At 36.7% G+C, this 18,094-nt stretch overlaps 1 protein-coding gene across 1 annotated transcript in view; it reads right to left on the bottom strand.

Moving 5' to 3' along the window:
• Positions 1-5,095: 5,095 nt before the first annotated feature.
• Positions 5,096-18,094, bottom strand: part of LOC127661655 (Wilms tumor protein 1-interacting protein homolog) — a 47,502-nt gene continuing 34,503 nt past the window's right edge. The window contains exons 3-8 of the mRNA XM_052152469.1: positions 16,251-16,318; positions 11,940-12,002; positions 11,548-11,678; positions 11,232-11,283; positions 10,310-10,378; positions 5,096-9,805 (exon numbers count right to left, since the gene is read on the bottom strand). Of these exons, the coding sequence (XP_052008429.1) occupies positions 9,653-9,805; positions 10,310-10,378; positions 11,232-11,283; positions 11,548-11,678; positions 11,940-12,002; positions 16,251-16,318 (536 nt within the window). The 3' untranslated portion in view covers positions 5,096-9,652. The remainder of the gene's footprint in view (positions 9,806-10,309; positions 10,379-11,231; positions 11,284-11,547; positions 11,679-11,939; positions 12,003-16,250; positions 16,319-18,094) is intronic.

Below are 18,094 nucleotides of genomic sequence, written 5' to 3'. Positions count from 1 at the left end.
TCATCTATATATTGTTCATCTATCTGTCTGTCTGTCATTCTATCATTCATCTATCTATTGTTCATATATCTATCATTCTATCATTCATCTATCTATCTGTCTGTCATTCTATCATTCATCTATATATTGTTCATCTATCTGTCTGTCTGTCATTCTATCATTCATCTATATATTGTTTATATATCTATCTGTCTGTCATTCTATCATTCATCTATCTATCTGTCTGTCATTCTATCATTCATCTATATATTGTTCATCTATCTGTCTGTCTGTCATTCTATCATTCATCTATATATTGTTCATCTATCTATCTGTCTGTCATTCTATCATTCATCTATCTATCTGTCTGTCATTCTATCATTCATCTGTATATTGTTCATCTATCTGTCTGTCTGTCATTCTATCATTCATCTATATATTGTTCATATATCTATCTGTCTGTCATTCTATCATTCATCTATCTATCTGTCTGTCATTCTATCATTCATCTATATATTGTTCATCTATCTATCTGTCTGTCATTCTATCATTCATCTATCTATCTGTCTGTCATTCTATCATTCATCTGTATATTGTTCATCTATCTGTCTGTCTGTCATTCTATCATTCATCTATCTATCTGTCTGTCATTCTATCATTCATCTATATATTGTTCATCTATCTGTCTGTCTGTCATTCTATCTTTCATCTATATATTGTTCATCTATCTGTCTGTCTGTCATTCTATCATTCATCTATATATTGTTCATCTATCTGTCTGTCTGTCATTCTATCTTTCATCTATATATTGTTCATCTATCTGTCTGTCATTCTATCATTCATCTATCTATCTGTCTGTCATTCTATCATTCATCTATTTATCTGTCTGTCATTCTATCATTCATCTATATATTGTTCATCTGTCTGTCTGTCATTCTATCATTCATCTATATATTGTTCATCTATCTGTCTGTCTGTCATTCTATCATTCATCTATATATTGTTCATCTGTCTGTCTGTCATTCTATCATTCATCTATATATTGTTCATCTGTCTGTCTGTCATTCTATCATTCATCTATATATTGTTCATCTATCTGTCTGTCTGTCATTCTATCATTCATCTATATATTGTTCATCTATCTGTCTGTCTGTCATTCTATCATTCATCTATATATTGTTCATCTATCTGTCTGTCTGTCATTCTATCATTCATCTATATATTGTTCATCTATCTGTCTGTCTGTCATTCTATCATTCATCTATATATTGTTCATCTATCTGTCTGTCTGTCATTCTATCATTCATCTATATATTGTTCATCTATCTGTCTGTCTGTCATTCTATCATTCATCTATATATTGTTCATCTATCTGTCTGTCTGTCATTCTATCATTCATCTATATATTGTTCATCTATCTGTCTGTCTGTCATTCTATCATTCATCTATATATTGTTCATCTATCTGTCTGTCTGTCATTCTATCATTCTATCATTCATCTATCTATCTGTCTGTCATTCTATCATTCATCTATATATTGTTCATCTATCTGTCTGTCTGTCATTCTATCATTCATCTTTACATCATTCTATCGTTTATCTCTCGGTCTGTCTGTCTATCTATCGTTCATCTATCTATCTGTCTGTCGTTCTATCATTCACCTATCTGTCTGTCTGTCTGTCTGTCTATCATTCTATCATTCACCTATCTATCTGTCTGTCTGTCTGTCTATCGTTCTATCATTCACCTATCCATCAGCCTGTCTGGCCGTCCGTCTGTCCATCCATCCATCGATCGATCTGTCTGTCTGTCTATCATTCTATCAATCCTTCCATCCATCTGTCTATCTGTTTGTCCGTCCATCTATCTATGCCTTAAAAGCCAGTCAAAACACTTTTATCCACAGCAGAAAGTCATGGAAAGTTTCTCTCTCTGATCTCTCTCAGGTCAATCACTGATCTCCCTCATCCATAAGTATCAGTCAAGCCACGAGTTGTGAGCTCCCAATCCAGGGAAGCAAACGCAACAAAAACAACCCTGAATCATTCATCTAATGCCTTCGATGTCGTCCAGAGCTCTGATTCCCAGGGTCACGGTTGGATTTACACCACACACGCTTGACACATGCTCTCTGGGTTCCCACGGCTCACTGAGATATGTGAAGTGCAGTGGAAATGCGTGGGCAGAGTGAATCATGCTACAAATGTCCAGACTGTTTGGGTGGTCTTCTGGCCTGGGGTTGTAAGACCAGAGCTCTGATGTAGTCTGACTTTGTCATCAGATCTGCGTGGAAAATCTGTTTCATAGTTTCAGTGCTGATTTGGAGTCAGATTTCATGTTAGATTTCAGTCACATCAAAACAAAAAGTGTGATTGATTTAGAACCAGCCTCACTCCTAAAAGTTTGTAAAACCCACAGTTTGAAAAAGAAACTCATTATTAACTCATCCCCATGTCGTTCTAATCCATGACTTTTTTCTTCTTCCGTAGAACACATAAGGAGATATTTGGAAAACATCTCTACATATCATATTTTGTTTATATTTATAACACAGTATGTCCAGAATACAGACACACTGAAGCACACAATTAAAGAACAACAGTCTAAAGTACAGTTAAATGTAACTTCACATGACAGAAGTGTTATTTTATAATTGCTACGGTTTGCCGGCTATTCATTGTAATGAAGTAGCAAATGAATTCAACAGCTCTTCTTATCAAATTTCTTTTCCTAGGAAACATTACATAGTTTATCTTTTTTGCTTTGGTTGAAAAGTATTTTACTGTATACTGTATATACAGTATAAGAGCTATCTATATGGGAACATACTACTTTATAACTGTCATATAACTAAAGGCCATAAGACAACATTTAGTATAAAGCACACACGTGTACAGCAGTGCCTCTGAGTTTCATAAAGGTTTCTTTGTCTCCATGTTGATGATGTAAGCAGCCACAACATACACCTTCCCAAACCCATACTGAGGCTGCGTTTCCTCTCCGTTACTGAGAACAAATCACTATTTAAAGAAATTCCACAAGTTTTTCCAAACTAGCAACTTTTCCCTCTCACATGCTATTTATGAATGAAAAAAAAAACAATAATCTAATTTTGACAACCATGACTCAACCAATGGCATGACTTGGGGCGGGACTCTCTGTTTGTTGGATTAATGAAGGGGGTGTCCTATAAAGCTTGAAAGCAACATTTATTTTTGCAGTTCTATATATATAATATATTCAATAAATTCGAAATTGTATAGGCCTATTATATATTTATTCTTATACATAGAACATTTTGTATACTATACAATTAACCCTTTACACACCTCGGGTCTTTAGTGACCCGGCACGTACATCTATCACAAATTAATCTTCAAAATGGCCAGCGTTTTTCAAAGCGTTTTCAACATAATAGAATATATTCTGTTATATTTTGATGTTTTATTTTTCATATATCAAATAGATGATGAAACACATGATAGAACGAGAATCATTACTTCCATTCTAATTGTATGAGCTGCAACTCAAACAGATATTGAGCTGCACAACAAGATACACATACTATGCATTTTCTTAGGAACTTATTGAGTCTAAATAGATGTAATTTGCCATTTTGGAGAGACTTTGGACTCTTTAGGATTTCATATTTCTTTCTTTTACAAGGCATAATGGCTGTCAACTTAAGACACATTTAAATAAATATTCCTTATTTTATATTGAATACTGCTCTCGTTTTAAAGCCGTACACCATATTGAAAACTATAATGAGTTAAAACAGACAATGGAACTAAAATCAGGTTCAGATCATTTCATTTGTTGCACTAGTACATTGCAGCTAATGTTGGCAAATATCTCGGACAGATCTCAGGTCAGGCATCAGGGTGTGGCGAGCATTCATCTCTCTCTGGAATAACCGTGACAGTGGAGCGTTTGCATGCAAGGCAGTGATTACAGTGTAAATGCACACATATTGATGTGGACTGATATGCCTGCTAAGTAAACACACTGACCCCAGATGCCACAGGAAACCACTGCTAAACAAAAATGATCTGATGCAAAACTGCTGGAAAATGAGTGAAACTAAAGATGGTGGACAGAAGAGAAGTTTGCATAAATTTTAAATAACAAAAATGTATACAAAAGGCAAAAAATATTTTCTCCACTTTCCTTTAACACCATGCAGATTAGACGTTTTTTATTCTTTGCATTAATCCAAGTTGCAATCTGTGGCGTTTACATTTTCTAGTGGTTAAATGTCTATCACAGGTTATTGTTCAATAAACTTGAATATGTGTTTCCACTCTCCCACATCCCCACATGGAAGTGAATGTAACAAACTCTAGTGTGATCGCTCTTTAACAGGCACTTTACTTCACAAAAGATGCATAAGACATTGTGAAACTCACCGGGCTGTTCTAAAAAAGGGTTGACTTTTTCCACTTTCAACATACTTTTCTCTTCGATTTTAAACATTCCTTAGACAAAAAAAAAGTGTTAATACATTGCATTGTGCCATCTCAAGCTAAATTAATTCATATCAATGTATATTGGTATATGCCTTTAGAAAAGAACGGTAACAGGGTTGCCAGTTTTACCATTTAATTTAACCATTTCTAGCCTTCTGCTCAAGGTCATTGCAGTTCAAAGTGCCTATTAGAAATAGAATTTAATACTGATATGTATACAAATTCAACAATTGCTTATTCAACAATCAATTGTGATGTTTACTATATAAAATTACAGTAGCAGGGATGACAATTCACCTTCTGACAAACCTAAAAAATACACAAGATAAAGTAATCTCTTTTTCAGAGTTCACAATAAGTGTTTTTGATTTATAGCTGTGGTCAACCAGGAGGTCGGGACCCACTAGAGGGCCTCAGCATACTTCCAGGGGGGCCTTAAGATCTCTTAAAATTATTTAAAATATGATAGATTATTAATTGTTATATACTTATTATAATTCAACTTACTGAAAATACAACAAATATGTAATAACTTCCTTCAACAGCTTGCTTTTTATGAATAATATACTGTTCTAGACATTTCTGGAATCACAAGTTTTAAGGAAATATCTTATAAATATGTAATAGCCTACATGGGGGGGGGGGTCTCCAACAATGGGGGGTCTTGGAGTCAAAAAGGTTGAGAACCACTGATTTACAGAATAGTATACTATTTTAATAAGGAACGTTAACATGAGTTGGTAACAGGGTTGATAAATCAAATATTTTAAAGAAAAAAGTAAATGTGGGACACAAAAGCACACCCCTTCTTGTCAAATGACACCCAAATCACAGCCACAGTTTCAGTTAACTACAAAAACCACTTTATTTAAAAAGCAGATTACATAAATCTACGGTTAAATGATACGTCCCAACTTTTAATACATTAAATAACTTTAAACTTTTCACGTTTAGATAAATAAATCTACTTTGCTTTTTCTTTATGAAATATCTAGGAAATCAAAACATTGTATGATAAAAAAAAAAGTGATGCAACAGAACATAAAATGTGCATAAAAAAAAGAAAACTAACCGAAGGAAAGCTAGCATTCATTGGAATCTCTGATAAATGCAGAAAATACATTCTAAACTGATTATTTACAGGGACTCTAGCGTTGTGCTATGCAATAGTAGTACGTTTTAAAAGTGGATTAAGACAACGTGGAGAAAAACATTACACACTTTTATTAAACGATATACTCTGGGAATGATCTGAAACCAGGAAATGTTTTAAAGGAATATTCTGTCATTATATTGAACATTCATGCAGTTCATTTCTACAGATAATATTCATACCTCAATTTTCAACCAGTGCACGCTTGCCCCATAGACTTCCATTGTAAGTACATAGTTCGCAGCACATGTTTTGTTAGGATGTGTCAACATAATTTCCTGTTGTAATCTGAAACATGTCACCGATGCTATCCATATATTGCTTGAATAAGCTGCACTTAGCCAGAATATTCCTTTAACTAAATCTTACACTCTATTCACATAAATGACTTTGTGCTTCCGATACAGTAATCAGTCAATAAAAACACATTTTCACATGGTTAAATCAGAAAAGTTTCAGTCTGATTTGCAGATATGAATCACTGGATTTCAAGAAATCTCTCACAAGTCACTCAAGTCAGGGGAAACACATGTTGCCTGTTTCTGTCTGTGATTCAGTAGTATTAGAGTAGACGTGTGTGTAACAGGAGAGTGTATATAACATGCATTTGCACACACACTCAAACAGGCTCTGTTCCCAAACCTAGTGAGCTGCCTACTTAGACAGCATTTTAAGGCATCATATGCATGCAAAACGTTGCATCATGTTGCAATAAATCGTCAACTCGCACAGAAAATGAATTAATTCTGGTCAGTGTGAATGGCCCTTTAGAAAGCAGCTGTCTATGTAAACAGTAGACAGCAAGGCAGCTCACTATGATTTGGAACAGTGCAAGGGAGTTGTTCTGTAAGAGAGAGTCATCACGAGCCGTGTTAAGCAGGCTCGCTACAAACACACACACACACACACGGTGGTCCTGCCACTGGTGTACATGAACATACACACACACACAGACCCTCTCTTCCACTTACAAACACACTGTGTCCAAACCAAGTAGGATCCAACAAGATTCCAGTGACTAGTAATTTGTTCTCCACACAAAAATACTGTGACACAATCACGGACAATGTAGAACATTTTTGATGAATAAGTTATATGGAGCAGGATTTTGGACTACAGGGTTCCCACACCTTTTGACCAGTGAATTTATTTTCCTTTGTTATAACTAGTTAAGGATAATTATGTAGAGTTTCACCTTACAAAGAGCAATTTCAAGCCAATGAAATACATTAGAGCTAAGCATAACTATAAAAAATTTATTCACTGAATACATTTCCATGACTTTTAAAGATGCTATTAAAGGTACTGTAAGCGATTTTAGCCATTCTGGAATTTCCATGCTGAGCCGTTGGATTAGCCACGCCCCACTTTCCAAAACCGTCATTCTAAAGATACCAAATGAGCTTTATTTAGACCGACATGGAGCAGTTGTCAAAAACAACAGCGGAAAAATAGCGCCCTCAACTGACAACTGTTATAAATAACATGGCATAAAAATGGCATTAAGCCTCAATAATTTGCTGCAACTACAACAATACCATGAGAATGCACAAAATGATTGACAGGCAGAAAGTGTCAGAAACTGCAGCCCGTGGACACATTTTTGTTTGCTTTTAACAGGTGCTGTCACAGAGACCAGTCAGATATCTCACAACACTTATTTCATTAATATTTTCATGGAGCAGGACATTGCAAACCTTTCCGTGAAAGAAATAGCTTACAGCACCTTTAATTTCCAAGACATTTCCAGGTCTATTTTGACTTTTTCAGTTTTTTAATGACCATGGGAATCCTGGGACCAATTCAATTTCACTCTGGGTGTGGATTCCCATCGCAATCACAGAAATAGAGTACCACTTTTTCAGTCGTCTTTGTTCCGGAAGTGCTTTGCCCATTCATTCGATTCATAGGGATTTCAGCTTTTTAAGCCATTAACCAAATCAATCAGCTCCGAGGTGGATAACAAAATTAAACACTTTGATTTGGTGCAAAATGTATTTGAAAATCAGACAAATAGACAAAGGTACAAGACTGTATACTTTACGTCTTTCATGAGGGAATGAACTACAATCCCTTGAGGCATTGCAAATGATGTAATCGAATTAAAAACAATGGAAAAATCTAAAAGTTGTTGATTATAAGTATAGAATCAATATATTTTAAGTGTATTGTAAAATATTCAGATATATATACAAATATATTAGTAGTTTGAGGGTGTAGGGACACAAAGAGCTGAAAAGTTCTGTTGGCACTCTTTGTTTGCTGTCATTGTCTGATTGTTGGGCCTTTCTCTACAGCATCATGGGTATGAAGTTATTTACCACAAATTCCACTACTAAACAGGATTTGTTTTTTTTTTTTTAGTTATGAAGTTGAAATAACGCAGACTGATGGCTTCAGAAGAAGCAAATATAATCAAATAACAACCTCGGAGCTCACGGTATGATTTAAAGATTTAAAAGTATTTGATAAAAATCGAGTAAATTTGTGGAATTTTTACTTTAGAACAAGACTGTTCAACTCTATGGACACCAAGTGACCAAAAAAACATCCTGTCACTTTGTCCCTGGTCAAACACAAAAACAAACTCATTGCAGGACAAACGCAGGTGGTCTCTGATTGGCCTGTTTGAGTCCAGCAAATCCAGGCATGACCTTTGACCCCTGCACACATCAGCCCACCTCTAGAGTCCCTTAAGAGTCTCCTGAGAGACATAAAAAGGAATGTCCACTCCATGTTTAAGAAATATTTAAGGCAGGAAGGCACCCGACACTTCGGCGGTTTTCAGTGCTCGTCCAGAGGCAAACCAGTGTCTGAAGAGCAAAGAAAGCGGAATTCAGTGGAGAACCCTGTTCTTGCTGGTGTCAGATCTTAATGATCTCTCTGACCCCAGCCAGAGAGATTTCATTAACATACCTAGTGTGAAGCATATGCAAAATATACACTTGTTAAAATGGTCCAATTATGTGCAGCAGACTTGTCATGTGGCATCACAACGCCACTTTGTTATGAACTAAGCCACATTTGTGCCACCAATGTTCAGCCAACTGCTGCCTCTAGTTCAGGCATTTAACTGACGCTTCACACAAAAATAAAAAAATCTGCGTAATTATTTACTCACCCTCATGTTATTCCAAACCCATATGTTGTTATTTTTCAGTGTAACACTAAAACATGGATTTTTAAAGAACATCCTGGCTGCTCTTTTTATTATACATATATATATAGAGAGAGAGAGAGAGAGAGAGAGAAAGAGAGAGAGAGAGAGAGAGAGAGAGAGAGAGAGAGAGAAACTGTCATTGTATGGAAAATAGTAGCATATAAAGTCATTTGGGTTTGCAGCGACAAGGGGGTTGAGTAAATAATTTACATTTTTGGGTGAACTATTCCTTTAAATGCCCAAGCAGCAAGGCACAAAAGAGTGGGCACTATACACGCACTTTCACACACACACACACACACTAACACACACGTGCGCACACACAGAAATGGTGGATCTCAAAGGCAGTGAAGGAGGTGACGACGTGTCCAACTCTGGATTCGTAATGAAGGCACAGAAGTCATACATCAGTCTGTGTGTGTTTAGTGCTGTTGTCTGTCACTCAGTGTCTCGGGCAGAGGTCATGTTTGGAGGAACAACAGAGGCACAGATCGCCCTCTGCTCCCCTGTGGCAGTGCTGTCGACCTAGCGCTGGGTCTATACGGCCCTCGGCTTATCCGGCATAAGCCATGTTCTCTCATCTGTGTGAATGAATGCAGTCAAAACCCCTCGAAAAAGCAAATGTGACCAAAGCGAGAGAGGAGAAGATGATTGGGGGAGGAAAATTATGAAAATACAACTCTAAACTCCCCAGTTGGTTAAGTAAACCTTAATCAAGTGGCAACTAGACATGACAGAGTTCCCTATTTAGTGTTTAAGGGAAGGAAAGACACTCTCTCTGTCTTGATTTCCACTTTCTCTCTCTCTCTCTTGTGGCACTGAAGGAGTGATGTGATAAACTCCACCCATCAGTGTGTCTTTTTTTCTGTTCTTCAGCACAAGTCTGTGTGTTCACAGTTCGGTGACGTGAAGGGGGTAACTTGGGGGTGGGTGGGCAGGTAGATGGGTCTTTAACCGTTGCAGATGGCATCGATGGCACAGCAGATGCCCCTCGAGAGGGTAACAGCGATGCCCCTCCTCATCATTCAACTGCAAATCACAATCCTGCGTAAAAACAAGACATGCATTTCCTTTAATATGATCACACAAACGTACAGGTTTGGAACAACATGAAGGTGAGCAAATGATGACAGAATGTTCATTTTGTTTAGTGAATAATTCTATGATTTATGGGAGGTTGAGAATGTGCTGAGTACCTGTGTAGATGTCAACACTGAAACTAACACATTTTGGATGACCCATTCTGGAATGTCATTAGTCAATGATTCACAATATTATTACACATTAATACCAGATCCCTGGACTAATATACACAAAAACATCTTATGTAACTGTAGGGCATTCTCCTGGAGTTTAGATGTTGTTTACTCAGAGTGACTCACAGTAAACCAGCTGAAGGGACAGTGGCATATGGAACAAAACCTGGTTTAGTGACTGCTTGAGGACATAAAGTTGACCTCTCCATTCACCAGGTCACCTTTAGTTGAGTTTGAACCTGTGGTTCAGAATTCCAAGAACAATAAGCACTGATTCATTATAGAGAATTACCTCACAGTGATAGCATTCCACATGGTAATCTTTATCCATCGACACCACTCGTATGGTCTCTTCTGAACCCTATGAACACACACAGTTTGTCAGTCCGAGATAAAAAAAAAAGAGAAAGTGAAATCTTTTGAAAATCTAGCTAAAACGCATGTCTACTTAGTAGAAATATAATATTTGTGTTTGTTGAAAAACATTGATAGCATTTTCTAAAAAACAAAAAAAATACATTTTTAAATAATTGCCACAAATGTTTAATTGAATTAATTACATGATGTGCTGATTAATTAATCAAATTAATCGCAGTTAATTGCATACATCATTATTTGCTGAAAAAAGGCCCCCAAATATAAATAATTCAATATATAATGATAAAATATTTATAATTAAATCATTTTAAAAATGATATGTAATACATTTTATAATATCAGATAATTCAAAGAGATTACATTGTTGTGGCAGATGAGTATAGCATTTATAGACAATACAAATACAAACTACACTAATACAAACAATACAAAAAAGTAATTGCGTACATTTTTTTTGTTATATTTTTTTATATATAATTTAATCACAATGAATAAATGTGTAAAATCAACAGCCCTAATTTATGTATATATCTATATGTATATATAAATTATATTAATTAAAATATTTTAGTTATCATGAAAAATAACATTCATAATAACATAACTACTTATGCCAACATTTCTTTTTTGCAAGAATGACAGCTTTAAACAAGACCAAAAATATAATACAAAATCCCCAGCATAAATGTATCAAAATCATACTAGATGTGTATTCAATTAATTGTTTTGTGTTAATTGCATTTTTACTTAATTATCATAATAGATCTGTTAATTTAAAAAAAAAAATAAAGTCACATCACTAACCCATATGCCATCAGTCTACATATCACTCTCACCTGTGCTGGGAGGATGGGTTGGCTACATGAGGCACATTTAGGAGCAAAAACCCTGTGAAGACAAAGAGAATTAAAACAACATGATCTATTGGTATTATTAATATTAATTATGTAGCAAATATCTAAAGATTAAAGGTTTTTGGGACCCACACCCCCCCCATCCACCTGGAACTCTGCGTAGGGCATCAATTTGGCCAGCGGTCCTGCTAACTAGCATGAACTAGCCTGGACTATTTCATGTAGGTTTAAGCTGGTTATTTCAGCTGGGACATGTGGCACAAAATATTGTGAACATTTTTATTAGCATGACACTCACGTGTGGTAGTCTTTCACACAGTAGATGTTGTTCTCCAAATCAACGGTGAAAGGAACTCCATCCAGCCCCTCCTTACACACCACACAGCGGAAACAGCCTGGGTGATACGACTTACCCAGTGCCTGCAAGATCTACATCACACAGGGTTTTATGAGCTGTTGTATGATTTTCTGAAGAAAATGTGAAAGGCACTTTCCTGTGTAAAACCTGCCATCACACTGCTAGCATAAAGTTTAATACTTAGGGTTAGGATTCATTCAGATCACTGACCCTAAGTGTGAGCAATAGTAGTAGTGATGATTGCCTTAGCAAACACTACTCATAGAATAGCATCAAGACAGACAATGCAGCACAGGGACTTCTGAAACACAAAATTGTCAAACTTTTCTTACCATCTCCATGATGAGGTGACCACACACAAAGCATTTTTCTGCTGTCTGCTGGAATCCGGAATACTATGGAAGAAAATACCACAGCTCAGCTGTAACATCATGTTTGACAGCATTTTCTGTCTTTCATATTCATATAATCTGTCAAATGCTCTGCTGAAAGCATTTCTTTTCTCTCTGTGCTATTTCCCTGTATCAGGTCCATCGGCCCTTTTCAAGCTGATTTTTATTTCTTTGGTATTTTGATTTTCTGAAATCTAAAAATCTTTTTAGCAGTTGCTTTGTATTTATAGTACGATTGCTTCCCTCTGAATTATGTTGCTCTGTTACAATATTTTGGCTATTTTACTGCTTTTGTGTACATTTTATACATATACATTTTATTTGTTTTTTATAATTTTATTTTTTTTTCTTAATATTTTAACATGCACTAGATAATTTATAAGCATGTGATACAAACATCATGCAAGTGATTAGTTAAAGGGATAGTTCACCCAAAAATAATAATTCTCATTATTTACTCACCCTCATGCCATACCAGATGTGTTTTACTTTCTTTCCTCTACAGAACACAAAGATTTTTAGAAGAATATCTCAGCTCTGTAGGTCAATACAATGCAAGTTAATGGCCAGAACTTTGAAGATCCAAAAAGTAATTAAAAGGCAGCATAAAAGTAACCCATATGACTCCAGTGGTTAAATCCATGTCTTCAGAAGTGACATAATAAGTGTGCTTGAGAAACAGATCAATATTTAAGTCCTTTTTTTAATATTGATCTCCACTTTCACTTTATAACTCCTCTTTTGTTTTTGGTGATTTGCATTCTTTGTGCATATCACCACCTTATGGGCAGGGAGGAGAAATTTTTGTGAAAAAGTACTTAAATATTGATCTTTTTCTCACCCACACCTTTTTTCACCTTCAGAGTTCTGGCCACCATTCACTTGCATTGTAAGGACCAACAGAGCTGAAATATTCTTCTAAAAATCTTTGTTTGAGTTCAGCAGAAGAAAGTAAGTCAAACACATCTGGGATGGAATGAGAGAGTAAATGATGAGAGAATTTTCATTTTTTGGTGAACTATCCCTTTAACAAATAACATGTACAGCTGTGGCCAAAAGTATTGGCAGTGACAATTTTTGTGTTTTGCAAAGTTTGCTGCTTCAGTATTTGTAGATAATATTTTCACGTTTCTATGGTATACTGGAAAACAATGATAAGCATTTCCTAAGTTTTAAAGGCTTTTATTAGCAAAAACATTCAATATATGCAAAGAGTCAATATTTACAGTGTTGACCCTTGTTCTTCATAACCTCTGCAATTCGCTCTGGCATGCTGGATATCAGCTTCTGGGCCAAATCCTGACTGATGGCAATCCATTCTTGCCTTATAAGTGCTCCGAGTTGATCACAATTTGTGGGCTTCTGTTTGTTCACTCGCCTTTTGAGGATTGACCACAGGTTCTCAATGGGATTAATATCCGGGGAGTTGCCTGGCCACGGATCCAAAATTTCAATGTAATGATCTCCGAGCCACTTCATTATCACTCTTGCATTGTGACATGGTGCTCCATCATGCTGGAAAATGCACAGATCATCAGCAACCCCACACATGGATGGTCTCAGGATGCTTCACTGTTTGCACGACACAGGACTAATCATGGTAGTGTTCACCTTTTCGTCTCCGGACTATCGATTTTCCAGATGTCCCAAACAGTCGGAAGGGGGCTTCATCAGAGAAAATATCTTTGCACCAGTCTTCTGCTGTCCAATCCTTGTATTTCCTGCAGAATTTCAGTCAGTCATTGATGTTTTTTCTTGGAGGGAAGTAGCTTCTTTGCTGCCCTTCTTGACACCAGGCCATTGTCCAAAAGTCTTCGCCTCACTGCGCGTGCAGATGCACTCACACCAACATGCTGCCAATATTGAGCTCTGCCCTGGTGGTGACACGATTCTGTAACTGACTCCTCAGGATGAGACGGTTCTGGCACTTGCTGGACACTCTGGGACGTCCTGAAGCAGTTCTCCTTGAATGCAATATTCTTTGCAGCAATTTCCTTGCATGTGAGGCCATTTTGATGCAAAGCGATGATGGCTGCACGTCTTTCTTTAGAGGTAAACATTGCTAACAAGAACACAATGATTGGAAGCACATCTTCCCTCCTTTTATAGCAATCAGTCTGCTCTTATAATCCAGTCAGAATGATAGAGTGATTTCACCTGACTAGTGCTCGTTCACACTTTCCCAGGTGCTGCTGATATGATTATTTAAATTATGTTAGCTGGTCATTTTGTGCCAGGGCCACAAAACAGTGAAATTTGTGTTTTTGTGATAAGTCAATTTTTTTGGCCAAAGAAGCTTTTTGCAATTATTTAAAATGCATCTGATCACTCTGCACAATAATCTAGAAACAATGTGAATCAACACCACAACAACTGAAGCAGCAAACTTAGCGAAACACAACATTTATGTCACTGCCAATACATTTGGCCATGGCTGTACATACACTTTTGCCAACATCAAGGTTTTAGGTTAAATTGATATCAATATGCAAAATATAGAGGAAAGAGTATATTTTAGACCAGTGATGTAACTGGTCATGATTTGTTTAGTTGAACCATTTTTAATCACATGTTAGCCTTTTTGCAGTTCACTTAAATAGTCCTGCGGTGTGAGAATTTCATTTCAGAGTAAAAATATGTAATCTCTAAATTAACATGTGGTTACTAAAATTTATGTATTAAAATTTGCAATGCAAGAACTAGAAAATATTCTTTAAAATAGTTCTATATGGAGTATAGCATGCCACACTGAAGGACACTGATGTCACCTCTAAAAATAATGTCCTTCCAAAAACCTCCACCAATAATTAATTCAATATATAATGAATCACACTCTCTAGGGGGCACTGGTACTCTCTCTGTGCTGAAAGGTTCAGTAATGTGTTATTGGGGTGTATAGCTCCTTAGAAAGTGAGGCAGACCTGATTAAACACGTAAGACATTAGCTGAGAATAACTGCCACCATCGACAAAATTCCTGAGAAGATCCACAGCTTTGGTAGAGTTTCAAATAAGGATAAGTTTGTAGATGCACTTTGCGAGGTTTTGAAGATCGAGTTTATCTGAAATGTCTTTAGATTAAGGACATCTACGGTTTTATATATAAAGACTTCAGATGTCTTAAATGCTGGACAGGTTGCAGGCATCTAAAATATAGAAACGACTCAGAGGGGAGCCATCTGTCCCGTAAAAAAGGGTTTTGACCTGGTTACCAGGGTGACAAGGGTTTGCAGCACAGCGATTAGAGTAAGGATGTTCTCAAGCATGCACTCGATGTAAATGAGAGGCAAAGGCAACACAAGATTTTAACGACATGGAACTTTCTGTCTGACTGTGAAGCAAGGTTCCATTCCCTACTGATGACATCACTGCTCGCTTTAAGGTTCTATTCAACTATGTGTGTTTGTGTATGTGTGCATGTTAATTGTGGAGAGGGGACCAGCAGGTGGTGTTCGAAGGGACTGATCAATACCAGGAAACCCCTAACCAACCACTTTAGACAGACCATCTGCTGGACCCCCAATGACTGGGGTGGGTGGTGCGTTCCCTGGTCAGTGTGGTCTTACATCAACTATATGACCAAAAGTCACACACTAACAGAATATATTTGAAATATGTGTCAAGTAGCTATTGACCAGTATGTTTTTCGATGTCCAGTCCTGATGTAGATCCCAGGGTGGCTATTCACTGAAATTATAAATGATATATATAACTATAATCAAATATAAATATTTGATTATATCTTTTCATGTGACAACTCTGAAGAAATGACACTTTGCTACAATGTAAAGTAGTGAGTGTACATCTTGTATAACAGTGTAAATTTGTTGTCCCCTCCAAATAACTCAACACACAGCCATTAATGTCTAAACCTCTGGCAACAAAAGTGAGTACACCCCTAAGTGAAAATGTCCAAATTGGGCCCAATTAGCCATTTTCCCTCCCCGGTGTCATGTGACTCGTTAGTGTTACAAGGACTCAGGTGTGAATGGGGAGCAGGTGTGTTAAATTTGGTGTCATCTCTCTCACACTCTGTAGCGTTACAGCAGGACTAAGATTCAAATAGCATATTTCAGTTCTGTCTTATTCAATACGGAGTTCAGTTAAATGTTTTGGATGTGTTCAACAGAACCACAATAGAGAGTGAAAATGTGTCTACAATGACAGATCATCACCATCAAATTAAGGGAAGACATCGTCAACCACTTAATTTATAGATGCGTAATGATGACAAAATTGAACTTATACTCACCAGAAAGTCCTCTTCGCAGTAAACCTTTCCGTTAATGTTATAGAATGCCTTCCCTCGTAGCCTCCGCCCTGATGGAAGAAAACCAAACGCTGTTACCATGCTGAAAACGACTATTTCAACATACACACCGTGCATATTATTAAATTCCATGAGGAATTTCCATTGGTCTGCATTCTGCAAGTTTACAAAGAGCTTAGACAACAAACAAACAATTATTTTTAATGAGAAACATCAATTGATTAAAAGGAATATGTTTAATCTTTGATGTATGTGGAGCTGAACAGCTGTGTAATGAGACACATGCTGAGCTGATTAGACGTCAATTTACACAACACACACACACACACGTACCATTCACTGACTGTCTGGTGCATATTGCACTAAATAATGGCAAGTGCTTTCTCTCTCTCAACAAAAAGCTCCAATCTGATTGACTGAATTTACAATTAACCGTGACTCAAGGTGCATGTTTTTAATACAGCCTCATGATCTCATGGTAATTATGTGCCTGTGGCGACATTTTTGCTAAATAATATTACATGGTTTCATACAGGTAACTCAGCAGTTCCGAGTTGAAATGTCCAATGTGTGGCGCTAAAAGCCAGATACATTTTCTTCCAAACAGATGAGGTTTTTATGGTTAATGCTCAACAGTTTAAAATCAACAAAACCTACCTCCTAAGCCTAAACAATTGTGTCAATTCGACATGAAATATGCAATTGCTGAAGCAACCAATTTGTGAAATTGGATTTCAACATTTCCAGGTTGGAAATCTGCCTTCCACTATTGCACTTTTATGAGAAATTGCCATTTTTTAATGCAACATATTTGCCAGGGTTGGGCAGTAATGGAATATATTTAACGGCTTCACGTATTCAGAATACAAAAATGAAGTAAATGTTTCCAGCCCTTGTTACGTTTCAAGAACTGCTATTCAGAATACAGTTACTTTCTAACATTTTGTTAGAATACTTCTCTCATCAGGGCTCCAGACTACAACTAAAATGGTCGCAAATGCGACCAAAAATAATTGATTGTGACAATAATTTAAAATGTAGTCGCCATTGGCAAAAGTCGAGTTGTGTGCGTTCATATGCGGTTTTGTCAGATATCATCTTGTGAGTTATTGAATACATCATTAGAGCGTGCACCACTAGTGTTTCTCAAATCGCTTTTCATGCATTCTGTTGTGATGACGAGCTTGCTGCACCGAACACTACAACCAACCCAGCGCGAGAGAGTCGTGACCAAATGACTCTTTTGAACTGGGTCTTTTTCACCCGAAAAGAACTGAGAGTGTGAACTCAGGAGCTCAGGTTAACAGTTTGAGTCACTTTCTCAGCGAGCATCCATCAGTGTGTTCACAACTGGGAGCACAGGCATTTCAAAATAGGAGTCCCATGTGTATTTCGGGCTTCTTTATAATTAAAAGTCCCACACCACTTATATATATATATATATATATATATATATATATATATATATATATATATATATATATACACAGTGCATCCGGAAAGTGTTCACAGCGCTTCACTTTTTCAACATTTTGTTATGTTATGGCCTTATTCCAAAATTGATTAAATAAATTATTTTTATTGTCACTCTGACAGAGCTCCAGCATTTCTCTGTGGAGAAAGGAGAACCTTCCAGAAGAACAAACATCTCTGTAGCACTCTACAAATTAGGCCTGTATGGCAGAGTGGCCAGACGGAAGCCACTCCTCGGTATAAGGCACATGACAGCCCGCCTGCAGTTTACCAAAAGGCACCTGAAGGACTCTCAGACCAAGTGAAACTAAATTCTCTGGACTGATGAAACAAATATTGAACTCTTTGGCCTG

Source organism: Xyrauchen texanus, chromosome 21 (assembly GCF_025860055.1).
Source record: "Xyrauchen texanus isolate HMW12.3.18 chromosome 21, RBS_HiC_50CHRs, whole genome shotgun sequence".
Taxonomy (NCBI): domain Eukaryota; kingdom Metazoa; phylum Chordata; class Actinopteri; order Cypriniformes; family Catostomidae; genus Xyrauchen; species Xyrauchen texanus.
The sequence above is the reverse complement of the archived record's forward strand: the minus strand, read 5'-3'. Positions and strand labels throughout refer to the sequence as shown.